Source organism: Eptesicus fuscus, chromosome 14 (assembly GCF_027574615.1).
Source record: "Eptesicus fuscus isolate TK198812 chromosome 14, DD_ASM_mEF_20220401, whole genome shotgun sequence".
Classification (NCBI taxonomy): domain Eukaryota; kingdom Metazoa; phylum Chordata; class Mammalia; order Chiroptera; family Vespertilionidae; genus Eptesicus; species Eptesicus fuscus.
In genome coordinates, this window is record NC_072486.1 from 52279872 (window position 1) to 52305830 (window position 25959).

Consider the following 25959-nt stretch of genomic DNA (forward strand, 5'->3'; position numbering starts at 1 on the left):
TCATAGGTGAAGGCTACTGATCAATTATTTTCTGTGCCAACATAGCAAGCACATAGCCATGAGAGCTCACATGGATATGATGATACAAGTAAAGGAGAGCAGTTAGGCATTCTGACTCTCAAGTCAGATTGGCATGGGTTCAAATCCCACTCTTGCACTTAGTAGTTGTGCAATCTCAGGCAAGTCACTTAACATTTTATCATCCATAAAATGAAGACAAAAAATAGGACTAACTTATGGCAATAAAGTACAGAACATGTTGCTTGTGTATAATAAGTGTTCAAAAATTTTTTTAATATCATCATCAAGGTTATTATAATTTTAATCTTTATTATTCTGTCTCTACTCTTAGCTCATCCTTCCATAGCATTCTATATCCCAAGCCCTCTTGCCTCCCAGGACTTACTCCATCTGTTCTTACCCATATCCTCCTTGCTCCTCCAAGCTCCAATTATGCTCCAGAGTACTTCATTCTGACAAATCCTTAACTTGATTCTCTCTACATCAAGTTACCATATCTCTTTTCTAATGCCATATGTCTCAAAAAAGGTAGCCTCTGCTTGCTATGTCTGTGTACTCAACTCATAATCCAATCCTACATCTTCTACACTTCAGCTCCCATTTCCTTTTTTCACTGAATTGGATCTTCAAAGTCACCAGTGATAGTGACATGGTATATCAAATCTAAATATTCATGATGTTCAAGATCTTTAGATCTCTTGCCCACACATCCCCTTGAAATACTTCCCAGTTGATGTCCACTTTACTCATTCTCATCCTGTGGCTTCTATACCTCCTATTTTGTAAAAGTCAATTTCACGTCATGTTCTTGTCTTGGCCCTTGTCAACATTCCATCTCTTACCGTTATTACAATATATTCTCTCCCTGAACTGACAAAGCCTCTTCTTTGTTTTCTAAATTACCCTGACTCTTATGGAAACAAACAATTATGAAACCCTATTTTTAAATTTGGTCTTGGCTAGAAAATGTACCCTAAGTAAATATTATAGCCTCTTGTAGCAGTTTTGAATAACTTTTAAAGGATGGGATTCTGTTAATATGGGGGTTTAAAATGAACCTTGAACTAGCTATTAAATCTTATGTAAGTAGGAAAACGTTTAACAAATAGTTACAAACCTGTTAAAAGAAAATTTCAATCAAATGTATACTTACACTGTATCTTGGTACTTTAAATTTGAATTTAGAAGTCGGGTGAAGCAAAGAGCTTCTCTATAGAAGTTGAAAAGCTTAAAACTTGCAGGAACTAGTGATTTTTAACCTTGAGATTGAAACATATTTGTTGTAGAAACCTAAAATTTTATAGAAAATTGGTTTTTCTCTTAAACTTATGAAATATATTGTCCATAGCGGGCTGATTTCACACCCTAACTGTGTTGTTATTTACCCACTATGACATCATCTAGTCCTAATCACCTCAAGCTGTAGAAAAAGACTGTAGATTCCCATAACACACTGGTTTCAAATAGCAGTGATTTTGCTGGTGGAACATTTGGCAATATCGAGGGACATATTTGGTTGTTACAAAAGGGGAGTGCTTTTGACATCCAGTGGGTACAGGCGGAGGGACGTGCTGCTAAACATTTTAAAGTAACAGCCCAGCCACCACCAGCAACAACAACTTATATAGCTTAAAATGTCAATACTATTGAGGTTGATGAAACCTGTTTTTAAAAAAGCATTTTCTTGAAAAAGAGGAAAGTTTATTTCTTGATTTCAAAACTTACTTCAAAGTAACTGTCTCAAGACAGAGTGGTACTGGCATAAGAATGAATGAATGAAAAAGATTATATATCTTTTTAAATATGAAGGGCTTTTTCCCTTGTTTCCTCAATTATGTAAATATACCTTCACATTTAAAGTCAATTGATTTTCAACAAGGGTACCAAAAGAATTCAATGATGAAAGGACAATCTTTTCACAAAAAGACTGGGACAACTCAATATCCACATGCAAAGAACAACGTTGGAGACCATATACAAAAATTAATATAAAATGGTTCAAGTACCTAAATATAAGAGCTTAAAATATGAAACTCTTTGAACACAAAAAAGGGTAAATCTTTGTGACCTTAGATTTAGCAATTTTTTTATTATAACACAAAAAGCACAAGCAATGCCATTACTTTATTAACAGTAGCAAAAATAAGATAGATTTTCAGTTAATGCCAATTATATCCTGAGCCTCTAGAATGTGATTTTTCTGAATGCTGTATGGGGACCTTGGAAAGTCTACACTCACCAATGCTTTGTCCATCATCCCAGAACATCTGACCTTCAGCTTTTCCATTGTCATCCAAAGCAACAATCAATCCCATAAATAGTTGTCGACTATGAAAAAAAAAGTTATTTTTCTCTAGATTGTAAGTTGTACAAATGAATGACAGCTTCTATTGAAAAATACGATTCATCCAGAAAAAAAAGATAATAGATTAAAAATGCACATAAAGCTCCATAAGTATGTAATATGAGATAAAATACAAGATAATTAAAAGCTAATGGGAAAATATTTAAAATTTAATGAAATATTTGACAAAACTTCACCTTTCAAAAATTAAATATACATCCTTTACTTACTAGTATATACATATTGTAAGTAATATGATAAGAAACTACTTCTTTATAGAAAGAAGACACCCTTCCCCAAATAAAATAAAAACAAAACACATCCTTCAGTATCTTCCAGATTGCTACAGAATAAAATGCAGCATACTTATCCTAGCATTTATAATTCTCCATGATCTCATCCTAACCTGTTTGAATTTTATGTATTTTATTCCTCTCTTATCTTGCTCCAGTTAAACTGAATGGTTTACTATTCCCCAAATCCAATTCATGTTTCACCTTTGGTTCTTTAATTCTCCCAGAATATCTTTTCATTCATTTTCAAACACTCAAATCCTATTTATTATTCAAACTCAGCTCAAAGCCCTCTTTCATATAAAACCATGCTTTGCACAAGTCTAACAATTAACTTCTCTTCTTTTGAGTTGTCTCTCTTGATATAACAGGTTCCTCTTAATATGATATGATATGTGCGTATATACACTGAGTGGCCAGATTATTATGATCTCTAAACGCATAATAATCTGGCCACTCAGTGTATATCCTATATAATAACATGCAAATTGTCCCCTCAACCAGGAGTTCAACCAGCAGCAGGCTGGCCAACTGCCCATGTCCCCTCCCCCTGGCCAGGCTGGCCGGACCCACCACCCATGCATGAATTCATGCACTGGGCCTCTAGTGTGTTTGTATATATATATATATATATATATATACTAGAGGCCTGGTGCACGAAATTCATGCACAGGGTGGGGTGTGTGTATGTGTGTGTGTGTGTCCCTCAGCCCAGCCTGCACCCTCTCCAATCTGGGATCCCTCAAGGGATGTCTGATTGAATCTAAACGGGCAGTCGGACATTCCTCTCACAACCCAGGACTGCTGGCTCCCAACTGCTCGCTTGCCTGCCTGCCTGATTGCCCCTAACTGCTTCTGCCTGCCAGCCTGATCACCCCTTAACCACTCCCCTGCCAGCCTGATCGATGCCTAACTGCTCCCCTGCTGGCCCGATTGCCCCTAACTGTCCTCCCCTGCAGGCCTAGTTGCCCCCAACTGCCCTTCCCTGCTGGCCCGGTCACCCCTAATTGCCCTCCCTTGTCAACCTGGTCACCCCTAACTGCCATCCCCTGCAGGCCTGGTTGCCCCTAACTGCCCTCCCCTACTAGCCTGATTGCCCACAACTGCCCTCCCCTGCTGGCCTGATCGCCCACAACTGCCTTCCCCTGCCGGCCTTCTTGTGGCAGCCATCTTGTGTCCACATGTGGGTGGCCATCTTGTAGGAGTGATGGTCAATTTGCATATTACCTCTTTATTATATAGTATACACTGAGTGGCCAGATTATTATGATCTCTGAATGCATAATAATCTGGCCACTCAGTGTGTGTGTGTGTGTGTGTGTGTGTGTGTGTGTGTGTGTGTATCCTATCTAGTAAAAGAGTAATATGCAAATTGACCATCACTCCAACACACAAGATGGCTGCCCCCATGTGGTCAAAGATGGCTGCCCCCATGTGGCCAAAGATGGCTGCCCCCATGTGGACACAAGATGGCCAGCCAGCAGGGGAGGGCAGGTGGGAGGGGCCAGGCCTGCAAGGGAGGGAAGTTGGGGGTGACCAGGCCGGCAGAAGAGGGAAGTTGGGGGCGACCAGGCCTGGAAGGGCAGTTGGGGGGGACCCAGGCCTGCAGGGGAGGGCAGTTAGGGGCAAACGGGCTGACAGGGGAGCAGTTAGGCATCTATCAGGCTGGCAGGGGAGTGGTTAGGGGTGATCAGGCTGGCAGGCAGAAGTGGTTAGGGGCAATCAGGAAGGCAGGCAGGCAAGCAGTTGGGAGCCAGCAGTCCTGGATTGTGAGAGGGATGTCCAACTTCCCATTTAGGCCCGATCCAGTGGGTCCCAGGTTGGAGAGGGTGCAGGCTGGGCTGAGGGACACACACCCCCATGCACGAATTTCGTGCACTGGGCCTCTAGTATACACACACACACACACACACACACACACACACACACACGAGGTCTGGTGCATGAAATTCGTGTATGGAGGGTGGGGGGGGGGTCCCTCAGTCCAGCCTGTACCCTCTCACAATCTGGGGACCCCTCGGGGGATGTCTGACTGCCAGGTTAGGCCTGATCAGGCCTTAACCCAGCAGTTGGACATCCCTCTTGCAATCCAGGACCATTGGCTCCTAACCACTCACCTGCTTGCCTGATCGCCCTAACCACTTGCCTGCCTGCCTGATTGCACCTAACCGCCTCTGCCTCAGCCCCCACCACCATGGCTTCATCCGGAAGGACGTCTGGAATGATGTCTGGAAGGTCATTCGGCTGTCCAGTCTAATTAGCATAGTATGCTTTTATTATTTTATTTATACACACACACACACACACACACACACATACACATATATCCTATATAATAAAAGGGCACTATGCAAATTGACCCTAATGGCAGAATGACCAGAACAAATGCTGGACCAGTCACTATGACGCACAGTGACCACCTCTCGGTCCCTTCCCCCAGCTGTCAGGCACTGATCACCTGATGGCAAATGGGGAACAGGGGGTGGGTGGTGGGGGGGGGGCAGGGCCAGCTGGAGAAGATGGCCCTGATTGCAGGCCAGGCCTAGGGACCATACATGTAAATGAATTTCGTGCACCAGGCCTTTCGTATATATAGATAGATATAGACATAGACATAGACATAGACATAGACATAGACATAGACATAGACATAGACATAGACATAGACATAGATATATATAGAGAGAGCTATATAGAGAGATAGAGATATAGATATCATCTCTCCTGGGTCAACCCAAGCTGAATGGGAGTGAGCACTAAATCTGTTTAGCCATCACAAATCAAAGAGCTCATCAATATTTCTCAATTTTTTAATAGTATAGAAAGAAGTATATGCTGCTGCCCAGGAAAATTTTTGTCCTGGACCTCTGATGTAGCGCTACAAATAAATGATCTCCCCAAACCTGACTTCATGAACTCATCCTACCCCAGGTTCCACTCAGAAGGCACTCACAGAACCAGAGCAGTGAAACTACCTGTGATTTGGATTTTATCCACAGAACCCCAGTTGAGGTGGGCAGCCTCACTGTTTCAAAGTGAGGCCATCAGACACTGCCTCTCTCTCTTACCTGGAGTGAGTGTTCATTGCAGCCTCCTGCCAAGGCAAGATGTAGCCTCCTCTGATATGAAGGTTGATGTGGTCAAGGGGAGCCTCCAGTATTCTCCACTCACCTGTTGATGTATTGCCAGATTCCTAGAATGGAGAATGCAGGCAAGCATCCATAACAGATGGATGAAATGAATGCATGCTATACAACAAGTCCTTCCTTCCCAAGGAAGTTATCAAAATACTACAAATCGAAAAAGAAAATCATTGATTTTCAGCTTTGTTGAAAACTCTGAAAATCTAGTCTTTTCTCTTTATTCTCCAGAAAAGGTGGGGGGGTGGGGGTGGGGGAGAACTCAATGTGATATGGGTGTCAGATTTTACCTAGTTATGCTTTTATGGATACTTTTTTTATTGATTTTTTTTTTTTTTTTTGAGAGCGAGAAACATCAATGTGAGAGAGGAACATTGTTTTGCTGCCTCCCATACACCCCCAACCAGGGATGAAGCCCTCTACTTTGGCATGTGCTCTGACCAGGAATTGAACAAGCAATTTTTTGGCACATGGGACAATACCCAACCAACTGAGTCACACCTACCAGGGCATTTTATGGATACCTTTATCTAAAGAAACCTTGCAGGAATGAGAAGTTGAAAATTACTGCTTTATAAAATAGGTGCCTGGAATTCAGGAGACAACTTCCTGGCCTGCATAGAACAACCTGGTTCTTCACAAAACATGTTAGTTCTTACCATGCTATAGTCATACCAACGGGCTCTGGGGAAATAAGCATGGACTTCAAAAGTGTTCTGAAACAGAAAACCAACAGGTCATTACAAATATCTCAACAATGTCAATTTTTAAAATTTTGTAGGATTAACATAAAAATGGGAATTTCATTAATGATTTTAAGAGTTTTAGTAATTTTATTAAGAAAGATCCTGGGAAATTCATTTCAAACATACAGAAAAATATTTTTTTTAAAAAAGGTCAACTTTATAAGGATGCAAGGTGACAAGACATCAAAACAAGGAATTAATTGAAGTTGTTTTCATTAACAAAGACCTCAAAAAAAAGAAAAGGATTTCCCTGAAATATTCTAGAAGTAGTGAGCTGAACGAGATGATTTTTCAAATGCCCTTCTGTTCCCTATATGTGATTGGAGGGTTTATGATCTATGATGGGAACTCACACTTGTTAGCACAGGGCTGATTAAGACGGCAGGGCCCAACATGAACTGATGGTCTATATCCCACGTTGTCCTGTCCTCTCTAAACCTTAAAAAACAGGCATAAAATGTCTATTCAGACTGTTATAACTGTTGCAGAGGGTTATTCATACAACATGCCCAGACCTGCTGCTTGGGGAAATAGGCTCTACTCACTCATGGAGGAGGGGGCGGACAACAGTGCTGCCCTCAACGTGAGCTTTGTGCATCAGAGTATAGAGGTAAGGCAGCAGGGTGTATCTGGTCTGGAGGACTTTTCTTGAGTATGTCTGAAAGGTTGAATCCCAGGCCACAGGATCTTGTCTCTAAGGGGACAAAGGAGCATATCACAGATGACCTCTTTTTTACTCTATCCTAATGGTATCAGAAAAGTACCTGAAGGCACATGTCCCATTGACTACACACAATTTCTCCTTTCATTTCTAGCCTATCATTTCCCCCACTCTCACCACCTTACTAGAGTGTCTTGCTTCCTCCTCTCTATCATGGGCTCCTTAGTCCCCTGCTCAGGTCTAGTCTTGACCCTGCACCTGTGTAGAGAGATGGATCTCTATGAGGCACTAACCCATCTTGGATGGATTTGAGCAAAATACATAGTCACTATTTTTAAAGGCAAAGAAAGTTAGTTTTATTTCAGCCCCATAGGGCACTATCAACTATTCCACCAAAAGATGAGGAAAAGTATATTCTTGAAAATCATTGGTAATCGTGGTTTGTTTTTTTAACTCTGTGGGTTTTCTTACAAAATGGAGATTCTGCTGATTTTTATGAGTTTTCTCAACAAATAGTTATGATACTTTTGAGCATTAAAAAGAAAATTGTGATTTGAGGACACAAAACACCTGGGACATAAACTGCTGCCTCACCCTTGTCCCGATGGTGTTGTGGTTCCTGGAAAATGGATAAAACGCCCCCAGTTGCATCCAGCGAAGACACATCTCATATTCAGCATTTTCTAAGAATCCACAGATATTTGCTCCTGTCTGAGAAGATGCAAAATCAGGGCAAGAGGTGGGACTTCTGTATGTGCAGACACACTGAATCTGACTGAGTCATTAGTAATGGCCCCGATATGACTTACATAAGGTATTCCAAAGAGACTGAACTCCATCATGCCTGCAATGAGAAGATATAGCTGTGTTGGACTAAGCAGCCCTTTGGGAGGGTAGTTTGCCCTGTCTCTTCTGTCCCCCATTTAAAAGCCTTGGGCCAGTCATGATGAACAAATAAAAAGATGGGTATAGATTAAAATGCACACCAATAGAGAACTCAGCACCTGTTGATTACACTGCCTATAAGCATGATGATCAGACACAACCCATGCAGATGAGAAGCAAACATCCCAGGCTCCTCCATGTGAGCAGAGGCCCCTGGGATAAGCCACACACCAATGATAGACTTCCTCAGCTGGTCCCATGCAGACTTGTTGTCTCCCAGCCAGTGTCCTGCCCAGCGGCCAGAAGAGGGGAACGTGGAGCAGGTAATGACGACCCCTCGCTGATCCGTCACCTCCTGCACAGCTCTGGTTGGAAGGGAACAAGGAAGGGGAAGAAGGTGAATTTGAGGATTGACATCCACGGAACTTCATTAAGGAGCCTAGCTTCAGCCTGGAGCATGAGGTGGCAATGGGGCTCAATTTTAGGCAGAGAGCTTCTTCCCTGAAAGCATCTGCTGACGTTAAGAGTGACGTTAAGAGTCCCAGTGAACCTCAAACCAGACAACTGGAGATACAGCATCACCTAAAATATAAATTTCCTTTCTTAAAAAAAATCTAGCATTGGCCAGTGTGGCTCTGTTGGTTGGGCATCATCCATGCACTGAGAGGTTGCCTTTTCAATTCCAGTCTTGGTCAGGGCACATGCTTGGGTTTTGGCCTCAATTCCCAGTAGAAGGCATGCAGGAGGCAGTCAATCAATGTTTTGTTCCCTTCCTCTCCCTCTAAAAATCAATTTAAAAAATCTTTAAAAAATCTAGTTAACTAGCTGTCCATATGGGGGTAGAAAGAGATGGTAGGTCCGATGTATTTATGGAACAATTACTCTATTCCAGGTATTCTATTGGTTACTTTCATGTGTAACCTCACAAGAAAGGTTCCTTTTACCATTTTGTACTATTTGGAAACTGAGGCTCAGAGAAGTTAGATAATTAGTCAAAAGTCATTTAAACAGCAAGAAGGCAGATTTGGGATCCAAATAAAAGCATATATGACTATAGCTTTTTTTGTAATATTCACTCTCCCATGCAACTCCTCAAAAAGCAGAATCAATTTTGCACACAAAAGCAAATATATAGAAGAGATGTTTAAGTATTTCTTGATTGAAGGTGGATCTTCGCCTGCAGCCTCAGGCAGAAAATATAAACAATTGTGCGAGAGAAAAATCATTGGAACAAAAGAGAAAGTCAATTAACAGATGCTAGCATATGAGGCAATCCAAATATTTGCTAAATGCAGCACTACAAATCAATAGACACAGATGACTTATTCAATAAATGATGTCAGGAAAAGAAGCCAGCTATTGTAGTGGAAACGGACACATTTAAGTCACTTCCAATATTTCACACCACAGTAAATCCCCAAATGGACGGAGATTGTGTGCGTGCGTGCACACGTCTGAGTGAGAGGTAATAAAGGCCTGACATAAGGCAGGGATGTAGAGTAAGGATGGATGGATGTGGGTGATGTGAAGAACTCCGCTATTGACCATTTCAGAACTCTGGAAATTAACCAGCCACAGAAAGAAGTGAAAAACCGTCTCTCCAGGAGAAACTACTAAATCTTGGCAAGACAGTGTGTTATATAGGATTTTAACTTGGTCTATTTCTAGCCCAACCCTTCCCTAGCTCACTGGCACCAAAAGCCAGCAGACTTGCAGCAAAATAAGAGGTCTGACCTTTTTTGAAGCTTTGTTAAAAGCTCCATCCCCACAGCACAATAAAATGTTTATTTCTAACTTCCAGCCCCCTGGAAAATCTCCATTCTCAGGGTGTGGTGGCTATTTGATTAGACTCGCAGCTCAGCTCAGCAGAGAGAAAACACACCCACACAGGGAATTACTAAAACGGTAACCATTTTCTGGCAACATCACAGGTGCTCAGGCTCTGGTTTCCGTTGGGGAAAATAAAAGCTTGGCTGGTAATTTAAAAGTAAATTCTGGAGGATTAGAAACTGTTTAAAATCAAAACAAAACAAAAAAACACGTTCACAGCCAAAAGCTTTTCTGAAAAAAAAAAGGGTTAATTGAGCCATATGTCAGCCAGAAAAAGGACGGGGTCCTGGGGATCAGCCTACAGGGGGCATGCAGGAGGCAGCAGATCAATGCTCTGCTCTCACGTTGAAGTTTCTCTCTCTCCCTCTCTTCTTCTCTCTCTAAAAATCGATAAAATTCTTTAAAAAACATACAAGCATACAAAAATACCTCTCCGACCTTTGTTTCAACGAAGTTGAGTTCAAACTGAGTTCTGGCATCTCTCTCTTATTGTACTAGTAATAGCCATGAATAAAATCTTCCTGGTCTGTTTAACTGTTCAGTGAAAGTTTTGCTTTGACAAAGGAAACTTTCCTACTGATCATTATCTGATCACTGAATTATATTGAATAATATCCAAGGGTATCCAGGGAAACCAGGCTTAAAAAATTAAAAAGAACTTTAAAAAAGGAGGGTATCAGAGAATTCAGTGGCCACAAACTGCAGAGGAACTGAGAATATACAGAGTTAGACAGAAACGCTGCTAAACAAATAAGTAACAAGCAAAAAAACAAAAGAGCAATAACAAAAACAACAAGCCCCGTGGAGGTAGATTTTATGCCAGAGTTGTTACAATGCATTATGTAACATTAAGTCACACAAAACAAATCAAAAAAGATGAAAGTATGTCAGCTACACAAGAAAAGAAAAGGCAGCCAACAGACAATGTTATTGAGGGGCTTGGTAGACAAAGACTTTAAGTTAGTTATTACATGTCCAAAGGGGTTAAAGGAAGCACATCTAAATAATTAACAGAAAGTATGACAATGATTTCCTGCTAAATAGAGGATGTCAATAAAGAGACAGAACTTGTTAAAAAAAAAAAAAAGGAGCCAAATAGAAATTCTGGAGTTGAAAAAAATAAAATGACTAAAATTTGCTGAAGAGACTGCTCAACATCCAATGTAAGCTAGATGGTGAAAGGATCAGCAAAATTGAATATAGTGATCCAGTTTGAACAGCAAAACGAAGTAAGAATGAAGAAATGTAAGCAGAATTTTAGAGACCATCAAATGTACCAACATACATATAATTGGACTCTGAGAAAGAGAAAAGAAAGAGAAAGGGGTAGGAAAATATTTTTTTTTAAATAATGGCTAGACAAAGAAGGAAAGGAGTTAGCTAAAGAAGATAATATGTATACCCATGAACACAGACAATAATTTGGTAAAGGCTAAGGAAGAGGTAAGTGAGGGAGGGTGGATGTCAGAAAAGTGGGGGGAGGGTGGAAGGGAGGACTCCTGCAATAATGTCAACATTAAATATTTTTTAATAAAAATAAACAAATAAGATAAAATAAAAATAATGGTCAGAAATATATACACTGAAAACTATAAAACATTGCTGAAAGAAAATGAAATGAGATCTAAAGAAGTGGGAAGACATCCAATATTGATGGGTCAGAAGACTTACTATTATTAAGATGGAAATACTCCCTAAATAGTTCTACAGATTCAGTGCAATCTCTACCAACATCCCTGTTACTGTTTTGCAGAAATTAACAAGCTAATCCTAAAATTTATATTAAATGCAAAGTACCCAGAATAATTAAAAAAATCTTGAAAAAAAATACAAAAGGCAACATACCGTCTGATTCCATTTATATGAAGTGTTTAGATTCAGCAATACATGTATATAGAAGGTAGATCTGTGGTTGCTCAGGGTCAGAAGGTAAGGACAATGGTAGAAAATGACTGCTAATTGGTATAGGGTTTTCTTTTAGGATGTTCAGCATGTTCTAGAACTTGATTGTAGTTACTGGTGCACAATTCTATGAATATACTAAATACAGCCTAACTGCTTACGTTATTTTTTAAATTAAGTGTATTTGACATATAACATGGTATAAATTTAAGCTGCACAACATTAATTTGATACATTTATGTATTGTAGTAAGATTGTCATTATAGCAATGATCAGCACCTGCTCACTTTATTTTTATTGAATTTATGGGGGTGACCTTGGTTAATAAAATTATATAGTTTCAGGTGTACAATTCCATAATACATCATCTGTATATTGTATTGTGTGTTCACTACCCCAAGTCAAGTCCTCTTCTACCACCATTTATCCCCTCTTTACCCTCTTCTACCTCCCCTCACCCTTCTTTCCCTCTGGTCATCACCACACTGTTGTCTGTGTCCATGAGTTTTATTTTTTGTTTTTGGTTAATTTTTTCATCGTTTTCACTCAGCCCCCCAACCCCACTCCCCTCTGACAGCTGTCAGTCTGTTCTCTGTGTCTATGAGTCTGTTTCTATTTTGTTTGTTAGTTTATTTTGTTCATTAGATTCCACATAAAAGTGAAATCATATGTGTACCTGCACATTTTAAATAGGTGAATTTAGCAACCTACTTGGTTAATACGACTCAGGTGGTGTGGCTGCTTTGGGAAACCACTTCTGCTATTTTAACATTTGTCCATTTAACATATATATATCCTATCTAAAAAAGAGGGAATATGCTAATTGATCATCACGCCCTCACAAAGATGGCAGTGCCCACAGCCAATAAGGAGGAAATATGCTAATTGACTTCCACGCCCTCAAAGATGGTGGTGCCCACAGCCACAAGGTGGCAGTGCCCAGTCCCTTCAGCCCCACCAGGGCAGCAGGTGTGCAGCATGGCTGGGCCCACCCCCAGGTGGGTCCGGCCGCTCCATGTGCCTGCCTCTGGAGTCTCCCAGTCCCCTCAGCCCCCCAGCCACCCAGGGCCAGCCCGAGGCACAGGCAAGCCTCAGATGGCAGCTGCCCCACCACCCAGGGCAGGCCCAAGGTGCAGGCAAGCCTCAAATGGCAGCTGTCCAGCCACCTAGGGCTGCCCAAGGCTCAGGTAACCAGGGCTGGCCGAGGTTTGCGCTGCCAGCAGTGGCAGCAGCAGAGGTGTGACGGGGGCATCGCCTTCCCCTGATTGCTGGGTCGCCTCCCGCCTCCGAGGCTCTCATACTGTGAGAGGGGGGCAGGGCAGGCTGAGGAACCCTCCACTAATGCATGAATTTTCATGCAATGAGCCTCTAGTATATATATAACAAGACAAAGTAACAGTGTGGAAAATGACCCTTGCTGCCAGTGACTAAGCACACTCACTCGTATGTGGGCCTGGTCTGGGACCACCCGTACAGGCTGTGAACGTCGTAGTGCCGCACCCGGGAGCCATCATGCAGGGTCTGCTCACTCTCCATGCAGAGGGTCTTGTTGCTGAGACCACTGTCCCTGGACTTCAAATCTAAGAGGAAATGCTGAGTTATGCTCTGAACAACTTGATCTGCACATTCGCTAGAAATGCCCATCATCTTGGCATGGCTCTATTTCAAACAACACCTTTATCACCAGTAGCAGCTCCTATTTCAAGAATTTCTTTTGTCTAATAAAAACAACAATGTTCTGTGACCTTGTAACTAATGACACCTTTATCACCAGTAGCAGCTCCTATTTCAAGAATTTCTTTTGTCTAATAAAAACAACAATGTTCTGTGACCTTGTAACTAATGAAGAGTAAGGGCAGGGAATAGAGCCGGTAAAGGCATCCGTCTTTATGCTCCAACTTTAACATTTATAGAGTAAGATCCATGCCCCTTTATCAGCATCATACACTCCTTTGTTGTATGACTGTGTCTTCCACTAGATGGAAATGTTCTCAAGGGAATGAATCTTGTTTCAACCAACTTTGTATTAATGTTGCTAAATCATTCTGATTTGTCAATACTGTCTGATACACAAATATTACATTAAGTGAAGAGGAAAAAATAAGGAAGGAAGGAAGGAAGGAAGGAAGGAAGGAAGGAAGGAAGGAAGGAAGGAAGGAAGGAAGGGAGGGAGGGAAGGAAGGAAGGAAGGAAGGAAGGAAGGAAGGAAGGAAGGAAGGAAGGAAGGAAAGGAGGAAGGGAAGAAGGAAGGGAATCACTAAACAATAGGAAACATAGCAATGATGTAGACATTAAAAAACTTGGATTCCAGAGTTCATCCTACAAATTACTGGTATAGTGCTTGTAGGAAGGTGAGTCACTTCATTCTCATGTTCTGTAAGATTAGAGAGTTCAACTCTCTGAGATGCCTTTGATCCCCAGGTCCTGTAGTCTCTATTGCTGTTTGTACCATAGGACAACCTGGGCATGCCCTTCATCAGTGTCTGTGAACACAGGCAGAGAGAGTGCAGGAACTAGAGTTTCATTCTCTAATCAAAAGGGTGTGTGTGTGTGTGTGTGTGTGTGTGTGTGTGTGTGTGTGTGTGTGTGTGTAGGGGGTTACTTAAGTTTTAGCAATCAGTTCATAGTTATCGATGTAATTAGATGCACCATTCATTGATTGCATTCTTTCCTACCACATCAAGTCATTATTTCTATGCTTGATCCATAATTTATTTATTTGTACTTATTCAAGGTTATTCTATTTGGGATTTTAGCTCATGTTTAAGAGTGTTTTCTCTCTCCAACATGAGGCTTCACTTTGACAACAAGAGGAAAGCTTTCGGGGTTTTGAGCAGAGCAGTAATTTAAGGAAGCAATCATTTTACATACGTGGCATATAAGGTGGCTTATTAAGAATTTCATCCCTGCAGCCCTTGACAGATCCATCCACAGAGTTTGATGGCTCATTTTTGTCCTGAAATGAATTAGCAAAACAGATTCCGTGATGTCAGAGGAGACAGAATGGCCTTGGCTCGGGAGAACACTGACCTCCTAGAGACTGGCTCCTGTCACAGCCAAAAGGATCTTATTTAAACTCTCACACAGCTGGTTGCTGCATTGATTCTGTGGGGAAGGAAACTGGGATGCAGCTATGCCTCCCATCCCTCGAGACACACAAATAGAAGAGCCTTTGGACACATGTCCAGAGACATCTCAGGAAGCCCTGCTCTTATGCCCAACTGACATGTGTAACAAATATCTGAACAGGCCTTTGGAGCCATTCCCTTGGAGGACTTTCTACCAGCACTGTGGTGAGCATCTATTTCACCTCAGATTCAGGTCTTCTTGCCCCCAGGTCTGCTGTATCATGGATGATCTCTCAGGCTCCCTTACTGTTGGCTCCTGGGGAGATTTGGCCAATGGAAGGCAGTGGCAAGGGATTAGAGGATGGGAGCTAAGAGAAGACAGGATATTTGTGCCTTTTTATCTGACATCATCTCCATTGGTGGCACGTCTCCCCATTAGTTTCCAACTTCCTTTACCCAATATGTCCCTGGGCAGACCTACAACTCTCTCTGCTTGCTCCTCTTGGTGGTCTGAGAACCTCCATTCTGTACCAGCATCCCTCTCTTTCACTCCTCCAGCCATAGCTACCTGCTTTGCTAGTTTCTGAATTGCCTCCTCGTGCTTGTACTTGTAGCATTTCCAAAGAAAACCCACTTAGGATGCACTTACGATCCACAGTCCATCGAACTTCAAGCTCTTCTTTGGCTCTTGAGGGTTTGAGTAGAGCTCTTTTATTTTCTCCTTCCACCAAGCAGCTGTGCTGTTACGCAGGAAGTCAGGATAAGCGATGTGGGCTTCGTACAACTGGAAAAATAACACAGACTCTCACACTGGGTCTCAGCCTGTTCAGGACGGGGAGTGTGGGGACCAGGAAGCGGGGGGTGAGCGGGTGCTTGTGCAAAGTATTCCCCCACACACACACTGTGAGACCTAACCCACTTCTGCTGCTGCTTCACAGAATTTACTGTGGACACAAAGAAATCAGGGGAGGCTGATTTCAATCTTCATTTGACTAGAAGCCTAGATATTCTTAAGTCTCTTTTAAACCATGCGGTTCATTTTATGACTGGACATTTAATCATATGAACTGGAAAGTTAACTGTCAGTATCTAACTGTGAAACTTTAGAGTGGCAGATGCTTTTTCTACATTGGTCAAATGAAGACCAGCCATCCAGGGAAAAGTGAGCTGATATGTCATCAAGTGCTGAGATGAAAGACATTACTCTTTTTAACTGGTTTACATGTGGACAATTTATTGAAACTCAGTCTGTTCATAACCTCTTCAGTGAAAATATTCTAGACTCTTGTTATTTCTCAAACAACATGATATTCAAACAAAGCAACTAATTAAAGGCATACACATAAAGGTATTTCACTTATGATTCCCTCCTACACATTTCTAGTTTAGTTGCTTATTGAAGTTTCCATTTGAGGATTTTTTTTTCTGCCAAGAAATTATCAGGTGACAAACACACTCAACCAATTACAATAGACATATGAAAAAATGCTTGACATCACTAGATGCAAATTAAAACTACAATGAGGAATCATCTCACACCTGCTAGAATGGCTATAATCAATAAATCAACAAACAACAAATGCTGGCGAGGATATGGGGGAAAAGAAACCCTAGTACACTGCTGGTGGGAATGCAGACTTGTGCAGCCACTGTGGAAAACAGTATGTAGTGACTCAAAAATTAAAAATGGAACTCCCATTTGATCCAGTGATCCCACTTCTGGGAATATATCCTAAGAATCCTAGAACACCAGTCAGAAAGAAGATATGCATCCCTATGTTCATAGCAGCAGTATTTACACTAGCTAAGATCTGGAAACACCCAAGTGCCCAACAGTAGGTGAGTGGATAAAAAAGCTGTGGTGCATTTACACAATGGAATACTATGTGACTATATATATATATAAAAATATATATATATATATAGAGAAGGATCTCTTACCATTTGCAACAGCATGGATGGACCTAGAGAGTATTATGTTAAGCGAAATAAGCCAGTCAGAGAAAGACAAGTTTCACATGAAGTCATTTATAAGTGGAATCTAATGAACAAAATAAACTGATAAAAAAAAAATAGGTCCAGAGACATGGTTGCATGGAATAGACTGACATATCTCAGAGGAGGGAGAGGTGGGGGACAGGAAGAGATTAACCAAAGAATATATATGCATAACCTATGGACACATACAACAAATAGTGTGGGGAAGGCCTGAAGTGGGGCTGGGGCAGAGAGGAGGGGAGCCATGGGGGAAGGGAGGATATCCATAATACTGTCAAATATTAACATAAAATAAAATAAAAAATTAAAACTTTTAAAAGACATCACATGTAGGCAATGAGCTGTTTCACATGTTAGATTCTGATGACATGCAACTCCATAAAACTCTTGGGGACCATTGCCATTAAATTCTAACTTCTGAATGTATGAAATTCTGTTAGGTGGAAGTAGGCTGGGTCTCTTGACACATTCCCTAAGTTATCAAAATTTCATTTTTGAACTTAATGATCAATCATTTTTCAAATGATTACTCAGCTCTCTGATATGTTTTCCCTGGACCTATACAAAATTCCCTTTATAAATAACAAATGTGAAATGTGACTCTAGAGAAATAAGGTTTTCATTCACAACCCATTAACTTAGCCTCAATACTTTTAAGCAGCATCATGACTTATTGGGAATCACAAGTGTATGTAGCATTAAGAAATCCATATTATTTTTAAAAATGTCAGATAACAACAATAAAAAAGAAATCCATATTATCAACTACTTTCACCTATGATTAGAAGGACATTAACTATATATATTAACTCATTCATTTGGGAAACACTTATTGAGCACTTCTTTATGCCAGGCACTCTTCTATGGTCTGTATCTACTTGGATTTAAGTAAGAAACAGTCCTTGTTTTCTAAGAGTTCAAAGATGGAACTTAAGTGCTAAGTTGTATGGTGTTTCCTTTACAGGGAGTAATATGGAAAAGGGACGAACAGCGAGAGCTAAACTAGGCATTGAATGCTTCACAAGAGGCAATGTTTGAGCTGGCCTCACTATTTGGGTAAGCTGAGAAGGCAACATGCAAAGGCACAGTGAGCATGACACAGAGCAAGAGAAAGTAGCACAGTGTAATTATAGAGCAGAGTCTGAATCCTGGCTGAGAGCTCCTGTCATCTGGAGTCAGGAAGTTCACCTTGAATCTTGTTGCCATAAAACAAACAATGGGGGCCCCAAAAAGGAGACAAAAGAAGGAGGATGATACATAAGATCTAGTGATTCATTTAAATATGATGGCTGATTAAGCATCATAGGCCAAAGATGAGGACACAGCTTGGGTATGGGTGACTGGGAGACACAGATTTCAGAGCCATTCTCAAAGGGATTATTTATGTGTGCTAAATGACCAGCTGGCATACATAAGGGGTGGGACACCAGAATATTTCCAGGCAATAAAATAAAACTCACTGATAGAGGATTAGACCTTTGACCTTGGTCTCATGAATATTCATTAAGTAATCAGTATCAGACAGATTTCTACTCATTCATAATTTATAAATTACCCAATACATTTTGCCAAGATTTATGAAGAGCCTCTTTCAATCAAAACATTGTGATGCTGATTAATTACAGGCATCTCCTCCCAATCCATACCTCTCCCCAGACAATGTCATTGCTGTCAGGCCATTTGATGAATACATTGTTTTTTTGCCCGGTGGTGAATGGGAGATACTCAGTCTCATTGCCAGAAATGGCTGGATTCTGCAACAAAAGGGTTTAAAAGAGAAAACATGAGAAAAATATTTCCAAGAAAAATGATCTCCAAAATGTAACAATTCATGGTACAGAAAGAAATGGTAAACTTCAAAATAGACAAACAAAAATACAACCCAGGATAATTTTCCTATGTCTATTGGGTAGTTGAGTGTAAAAGAATATATTGATGTTTCTCTATAAAATTCCCAAGGGGGAAAAAAAGCATGCTAATGTTTGAAAAAAATTCCTGGAGAGAAACTAGGTTAGCAAGACATTACCCTCACATAGAGAAAGGCAATTTACTGTATTTCAACAGTGTCATAGCAATATTCCCTAAAAATGTGAAACTTCTTTCTTCTATTCTGTGGCCAGACTGTCCATCTAAAGTAGCCTTCCCATTAACCTCATCCTTTACCTGCCCCAATTACTTTCTATAATAGTATCCTATTTCACAACTGTCATATAAATCATTACTACCCAAAATTATATTTTTAATGTTTATTAATTGATTGTATTCCTCCAATCCTCTATAATAAAAGCCTAATATGCAAATCAGCCGAACGGTGGAATGACTGGTCACTATGATGTGCACTGACCACTAGGGGGCAGACGCTCGCTCAATGCAGGAGCTGCCCCCATCCCGCAGGCCCCAGGCCAGCCAAGATGGGTGCCAGGGGAGGTTCCCTCCCATCATCCCCCTGGTCACTCCACAGATTGGCCCTGATCACCAGACTGGCCTAGGATCGCTACCCATTCACAGATTTCATGCACCGGGCCTCTAGTATAATATAATCCCTATAAGGACATTATCTTCTTAATGAATTTAGATTGCAAGCACACACACACACACACACACACACACACACACACACACACACACCTTTTATAATGGTAATTTTCAAAGACCCAGGGCTTGACAAATACTTGAATGAATGAATGAATGAATGAACCAACAAACAAAAGTCAGCAAATAATGCTATAATTTTTGGAAGCTATAAGAGAGGACCATTTGCAGGTAACTACTTCTGTGTTTAATCAAGATATAACTTCCAATGCAAAATAATAAATCGGTCCTCTGGATCTTCACTAGGTTGTTTGTGAGTTTAATTAAGAAGAAATAAGTCCCCTGAGCCTCACCATTGCTGGGTGATGACAAAACAGGTTTTGAAAACCCCTCAGTAGAGACAAGACTAAGACATAGCTATTCTAAGGCACAGCCTAAAATAGTGAGACTTTTTGTTGTTGTTGCTATATTCAGTGTTTTAGCCCACAGTTCTTCTAATTCTACCAAGAGAACAGTAACAATAAATTATACTCAGTCATGAAAAATATAGATTGTAAAGCATCATCTTTTTAAAAGCCTCTTGATTTGTTTGTGTTTTTTTTTCCTCCTTTATTTGCTTTTTCAAACTTAAAAAAGTAATTATAGATCCACAGGCAAAAAATGTACAGGGAATTGTCCTATACTCTTCATCTCATTTCCTTCAATGGTGCTATTTTTAAAACATGAACACAAAAAATGAGATTTAATATTTGTAAGTACCTACCAGAACGAGGACAAATTTCATGCCATTTTTCTTCATTCGCTCCATCAGCAGACTAAGGTTTTGAAATCTGGTGCTGAGGGTGAAGTCCAGCTTCCGGTCCATGTAATCGATGTCTACATGCTGAACATCCTACAGGCAGGGCAAGCAAGGTGTTGGGGGTCCTGCAACAGTAACCTCAGGGCACACATACTGCTCTGCCAGGCTCCAGGTCTGATGCTTGTAGACCTCAGTCCAAGTCCCTCCAAATTTACCTCATTACTCCCCTACACCCACTTGTCAATTCTGCTGATTAAATTTGCTATCTGATTCTTGCATACAGATCACCTGTTCTCATTCCTTCTGCTTCTACCACTCCCACACATACACACTGGAATTCTTTCCCCTTTCCTTGCCTCAATTCATGTCTATCCACTCTTCAAATCTCAAACATGGTGAGCCTATAGAGTGCTAATTAAATGTTCAAGAGTAGAAAGCAGACATCCCTGAGAAACAAAAAAGATTGTATACCTGTTTTCCCTTTTTTCCTCCAGTAAACCTGACTGAATGTATTCACATTTAAGAACTACATTATTTTATAGCATTTTAAAATATACTATTTCCACCATCCCCAATTGTCTGGATTATCTTTGAGATGAAAACCTTGTCTTCCCTTTTCTCAATACAATGCCAACCAACCTAGGTTTCTGCACATGAAATGTGCCCAATTCAAGATTGTTGAATGATGCCTATGTGGTTAATATTCAGTTGAAACAAGAGATGTTTCTCTTTAGCCTAAAACTGATAATCACCTGTATTGTCTTAAAATTCTAGGTAAAACTTGTTTGAGGGAGCAGAGATTTATGCATAAGCCAAAACTTAGAATAGAATGAACCAACATATTATTAACATTGGTTGCATTGGCAAGATAAATCTATGGAATTTTTTTCATCTTTTCATTTTCCTATCTTTTCTAGTTTATATTTAGTAATATATAGCATAATAGTATCTGAAAAGAAAAAATAAGTCTGGGTGAATGTTTCAAGTTATCTTTGATGAGGACATTGTAATAATTTATTCTCATCTTCTAATCATTAATTGTCCTCCAAATCTCAGGAGGTGAGTTAAAAGCAGAGAAAGAAAATGTGTAATGAGAATTTGACTATGATAAGAGAGAATGAGCATGCTATGTGTGGAATTCTGTTTGTTGACAGTAATTGACTGCACTTCTAGGGGCTACGTTTCATTGTGGGAAATCCATATATGAGTATTTGTATTTAAGTCAAAGTGAAGGCTTGAATTTAACTCCTTTTTTTTCATATTGTCACTTTATATCCACCCTCTCCAAAAACAATCACAGTATAGTCTCCTAAAATTGTCATAATCTTGATATGATTCTCTCTTAGAAATCTCCAAAGTCATGGCTTAAGACTAACCATGGCTATTGTAAGATATTTCTGGCAAGAGGTAGTAAGTAACAATATCCTCTGCTAATTTCTGATGAATTATATGCCCCTCAATTTTGAACACTTGATTTAAAAAGGGTACCATGACATAAATTTAAAAATCAATGTTTCTATATAAGATTAGCTCCATAGTTACATTTTCTTTGTACTGAAGTAGTCATCAGTAATGTCTATGAAGATGTTTTAAATTCATAATTTGCCATAAATTCCCATAACTAATTAAACCACAGGCAGGATGAAGGCTTCATACATAGGGAATCTGGGCTTCCACCATTTCATCATACAAATTGGAGATTTCAGTATCATTCTGGTATCCATAGCGACTCAGCTGGAATCCCAAGGCCCAGTATGAAATCATTGCTGGCCGACCAATCAACTAGAATAAAAAAAGAAAAACGAATCCAAGTAGATTCTTAGAGTGAAAGAAAGATTGTTGGCTTATGCTTGAAGCAACTTCAGCACTTCTACTTACTGCCTGTCTGATCTAAGAGGTCTCATTCAAGAAAAATAAGAAAGTCAAATAAATGTGGAACAATGATGGGGATGCAGAATGATAGAAAGTCTCTATATTCTAGAGCTTCCACTCTAAGAAACCTGAAAATTCAGTGGTTATTACTGATTAGAGATTCTTAGAAAGGTTTTATAGCAGATAATTAAGAGACATATGGGATATCAATATCCCTTAACATTAAAACCCTACTCTCAGAAAAGATAGTGATAATGTAGTAGGGATACTCAAGGGCCATCCTATATAATAAAAGCATAGTATGGAAATTGTCCCCTTGACCGGGCGTTGTCTGGGAGTTCGACCAGGGGGTGGGGCTGTCTGGGGGAAGGTAGGGAGGCCCCAGCCAGCAGTGGTGGTGGCAGCGGCAGGGAGCCAGGTGGGGAGGGAGGGAGTACCTGGCCAGCAGCCAGCAGCCGCTAGGGACCCTGCCAGTGCATGAATTTCATGCACGAGGCCTCTATTAAAAAATAAAATTGGCCTTTCTCAGTGCTAAGAATGTGTAATATCCAGTAAGCCTTGGATGGTTAATTAATGAATACAATGAATTCTGACCTCCGTGTACTGCTGAGTTACAAGCTCGGGAGTTGGCCCCAAAACTACATAAAAGTCCAAAATCCCTCCTGTGGTGCGGTATGTTAGGGCAGGAGTAGGCTGGAATGTCACATCTGTTAAAAAAAAAAAAAAAACATACACACACACACACACACGCACACACACACATACATACACACACAGACAAACATGAGGAGCATCTTGAGAACTACAAATTACCCAGACAGGGACTCTGCCCTAATATTTGCTATTTTCACTCTCTTCCTTTAGTACCCACCTCCCCTGGAAAGTCTTCTTTCATGCTGTGGAATCAGAGATGGATTTTCAGGTACCCCAAACATAATCTCAATCTCAACCTTTTATAACGTTCTGTGAAAGCTAATTAAAGTGGCACAGTCAAACAAGATCATACCAAAGTAGCGACCATGTTTAGTCAAAATTTTACTCCCAATGCCTGGCCTAGAGATTTTAATAAATCATGGATAAATGAATAAATGAAAGGTTGGGTTATGTGTCCCATTTCCCTAGCCATTGAACTTCCTTATTTCTATTGATATTCTAGATTCTGATAAAGTGGTTGCAGGAAAACTGTCTTTATCTTACCCATGGCATTACTGTTTAGCAGAAGCACTCCATGAGCATTGCCATCCTCCTCCAGTCCCATGTAGTAGGGGTGGACACCATAGGAATTCTTCTTGTCCTGGGAGAGTCATAGGAGGAGTAGATGAGTAACAAAAAGAGAAAATCCAAGAAATTCTGTCCACCTTATAACCCAAACAGCCAACTCCTACTCAACACTGAAGATTTAGCACAATGTCATGTCCTTTATGAAACCTTCCTTGACCCTTCCTTCCACCCCAAGTAAAAAGCTACGTGCCATCCCCCTCCATACCCTCCTTGTTTATTATTACACTAGAGGCTCAGTGCACGAATTCGAGGATGGGTGGGGTCTCTCAGCCTGGCCAGTGATCGAGGCCTATTGGGGGGCCAGCTGGCCGGAGGGAGGGACCCCGGGAGGTTGGCCAGCCAGCCCCCTATTGGGGCCGATGGGGGAGGCTGGCCGGCTGGGGAGAGGGGCCGCGGGAAGTTGGCCAGCCAGCCCAGCTCCCAATCGGGGTGGGGGGCCCAATTGGGGGTGAGGCCAGCCTGGGGGAGGGGCTGCAGGAGGTTCGGGGGCCAATTGGGGCCTGGATCGGGCCAGTTGGCCACAGCAGTGTCTGTCATAGCATCCATTCCGGCCATTCTGCCATTCAGTCACTGGGCTTTTACATATATAGATAATTCTAAGATAGCACTGACTGCATTGTTATCATTATTTCTGCATCTCTCTCATTAGTCTACAAGCCTCTAGAGGACAAAGACAGTGTTTTATTAAATAAGACAGTGTCTTATTCTATGCATGTCTGACACAGAGTATATTAAATAAAAATTTATGAAATAAATAAAATTCATAGTCCACATGGAATTTATGTGTGTGTGAATAATATATATATTTACATACATACACACATGAGTGGGGCAAAAGTAGATTGAGCATATAAACACAGAGTTTACACTTGTATTATTATTTATTAATTATTGTATTATTTTACATATAACCCACCTGTAAACCTACTTTTGCCCCACCCTATATATATTTTCTAAAAGATTAAAAGACATTTAGGGACAGAAGGACATCATATAACATGTGGCCTATTTCATTTGAGAGCAGAATTTATCAACATAAGCTGAAGTTGATGAATAGGGTACATATGTGGATTAAAATACATTTACACAGAGAGCAACTGAAGGATAATATTATTATTCTGTGCTTACCCCTGGTGGCTCATCTCGAGCAAATATTCCCCATGTGTTCCAGCTAATGTTTCTTCTGAAAGTTGTGTGCTCAGTTTCCCCGAAGCCATAGATGTTCTCAGAGGGGAGGCGAGTAGAAATGGAAAGGAACATGTCGTTGAAGGTGAAGCCCGGGAGCTGAGAATCCCAACTGCAACACAGAGGCATACCTTTCAGTGGAGCTGATCACAGGCCGGAGCAAACAGGGAATACAGTTCGGATGTCTAGTTGATTCAGAAGCCTCCTGAATGATTGCACACCTGGATCCAGGTTCAAATACTGTGAGATGACCCAGGTCATAAGAATGGCCATGACTCACTACCACAGCTCTGTGTTTGCATTTTTATTCTGTGGATTGCAAGACTGGCAACTCCTTTTCTGATTAATTGGCCCTTAAGAGTCTCACTCATCTCTTTATTTCTAGTTCTTGTGGCCTGGTACATCAGCCTGAACCAATGAATAAGGTCTGAGCAAGTTTTCCAATAGAAAAGTGTGAAACTCAGAATGAGTTTTCTGGATTGGCCAAAGAACTTCTTACAAAGAAGCCAACAGACAGAAAATAAGATACATAGTCAAAGAGAGCCGAAGGCTGTCCACATGTGCACATACAGGTTGACAGCTTCTAATAGGATGGGGAGCTTCAGTCCCAGGCAAATCCAGACCTGCGGTTCATGCCATTCAGCAGCAGGTCAGGGATGAGAGGTGGCAATTCCTTTCATGCTTAACATTGTGAAAAGGCTTTAAGTCTATAGTGTCAATAGCAGTAAAAACTGCAAGACACCATTTCTCTCTCCTTACCACCACTTTCCCCTCTCTCCTGGCTCTTCTGTTATTATTTATTAATGAGACATATAGAGTTTTCTGTTCTATTTAACAAGAATAATGAGTAAAACATGTATTTTTTCTTTTTCTGAAATCAAGCAACACTTAGTATTTTTAAGCCTTTGATTAATTGTTCTTGCTGAGCTAATGACTAATAAGAAATGAAATCCCCATTGAAGTGTGTGGGGGGGGAATAGATATCCTCTTTGTCTAAAAACAAACAAACACAAACACACACGTAGAGTGTTGAAGGTTAACATTTCACTTGTATTCATTAGAACCTGTAATTAGATCTAGAACCACTCTAATGAGGACCAAATAAATAGTGCTTACATCACAGTGCTGGAGCTTTTTCGTTGAATCTGGATCCCAAAAGGATTGCTTTGAATCCTGACATCATACAGACGGTTTTCAGGTGAGCCAACAGGAGAGGAAGGGGTGTTCAGAGGCACTGGGACCTCGTACCTTTTATTAGTGGGATCATAGATCTGACAATGAGAAAGAAGGAGACTTTCTGATGGAATCTCAAACCTAAAACCTCTCATACCAGCTCAAAATTCAGTTCCCATCAGGAAGCATCAAATATCCCAAAGCAAATAGACGTGAGGCTTACCCACCC

The 25959-nt window shown here is 40.7% G+C and overlaps 1 protein-coding gene across 1 annotated transcript in view; it reads right to left on the reverse strand.

The window, feature by feature from the left end:
- MGAM2 (maltase-glucoamylase 2 (putative)) overlaps positions 1 to 25959 on the reverse strand; it is a 77187-nt gene that overhangs the window by 5326 nt on the left and 45902 nt on the right. Inside the window, exons 26-43 of the mRNA XM_054726637.1 lie at positions 25674 to 25828; positions 24501 to 24669; positions 23289 to 23385; positions 22686 to 22798; positions 21876 to 22001; positions 20184 to 20312; positions 18535 to 18642; positions 15540 to 15674; positions 14694 to 14778; positions 13264 to 13402; positions 8322 to 8455; positions 8015 to 8049; positions 7800 to 7916; positions 7090 to 7238; positions 6898 to 6982; positions 6458 to 6514; positions 5727 to 5851; positions 2261 to 2349 (exon numbers count right to left, since the gene is read on the reverse strand). Coding sequence (XP_054582612.1) covers positions 2261 to 2349; positions 5727 to 5851; positions 6458 to 6514; positions 6898 to 6982; positions 7090 to 7238; positions 7800 to 7916; positions 8015 to 8049; positions 8322 to 8455; positions 13264 to 13402; positions 14694 to 14778; positions 15540 to 15674; positions 18535 to 18642; positions 20184 to 20312; positions 21876 to 22001; positions 22686 to 22798; positions 23289 to 23385; positions 24501 to 24669; positions 25674 to 25828 — 2047 coding nt within the window. The remainder of the gene's footprint in view (positions 1 to 2260; positions 2350 to 5726; positions 5852 to 6457; positions 6515 to 6897; positions 6983 to 7089; positions 7239 to 7799; positions 7917 to 8014; positions 8050 to 8321; positions 8456 to 13263; positions 13403 to 14693; positions 14779 to 15539; positions 15675 to 18534; positions 18643 to 20183; positions 20313 to 21875; positions 22002 to 22685; positions 22799 to 23288; positions 23386 to 24500; positions 24670 to 25673; positions 25829 to 25959) is intronic.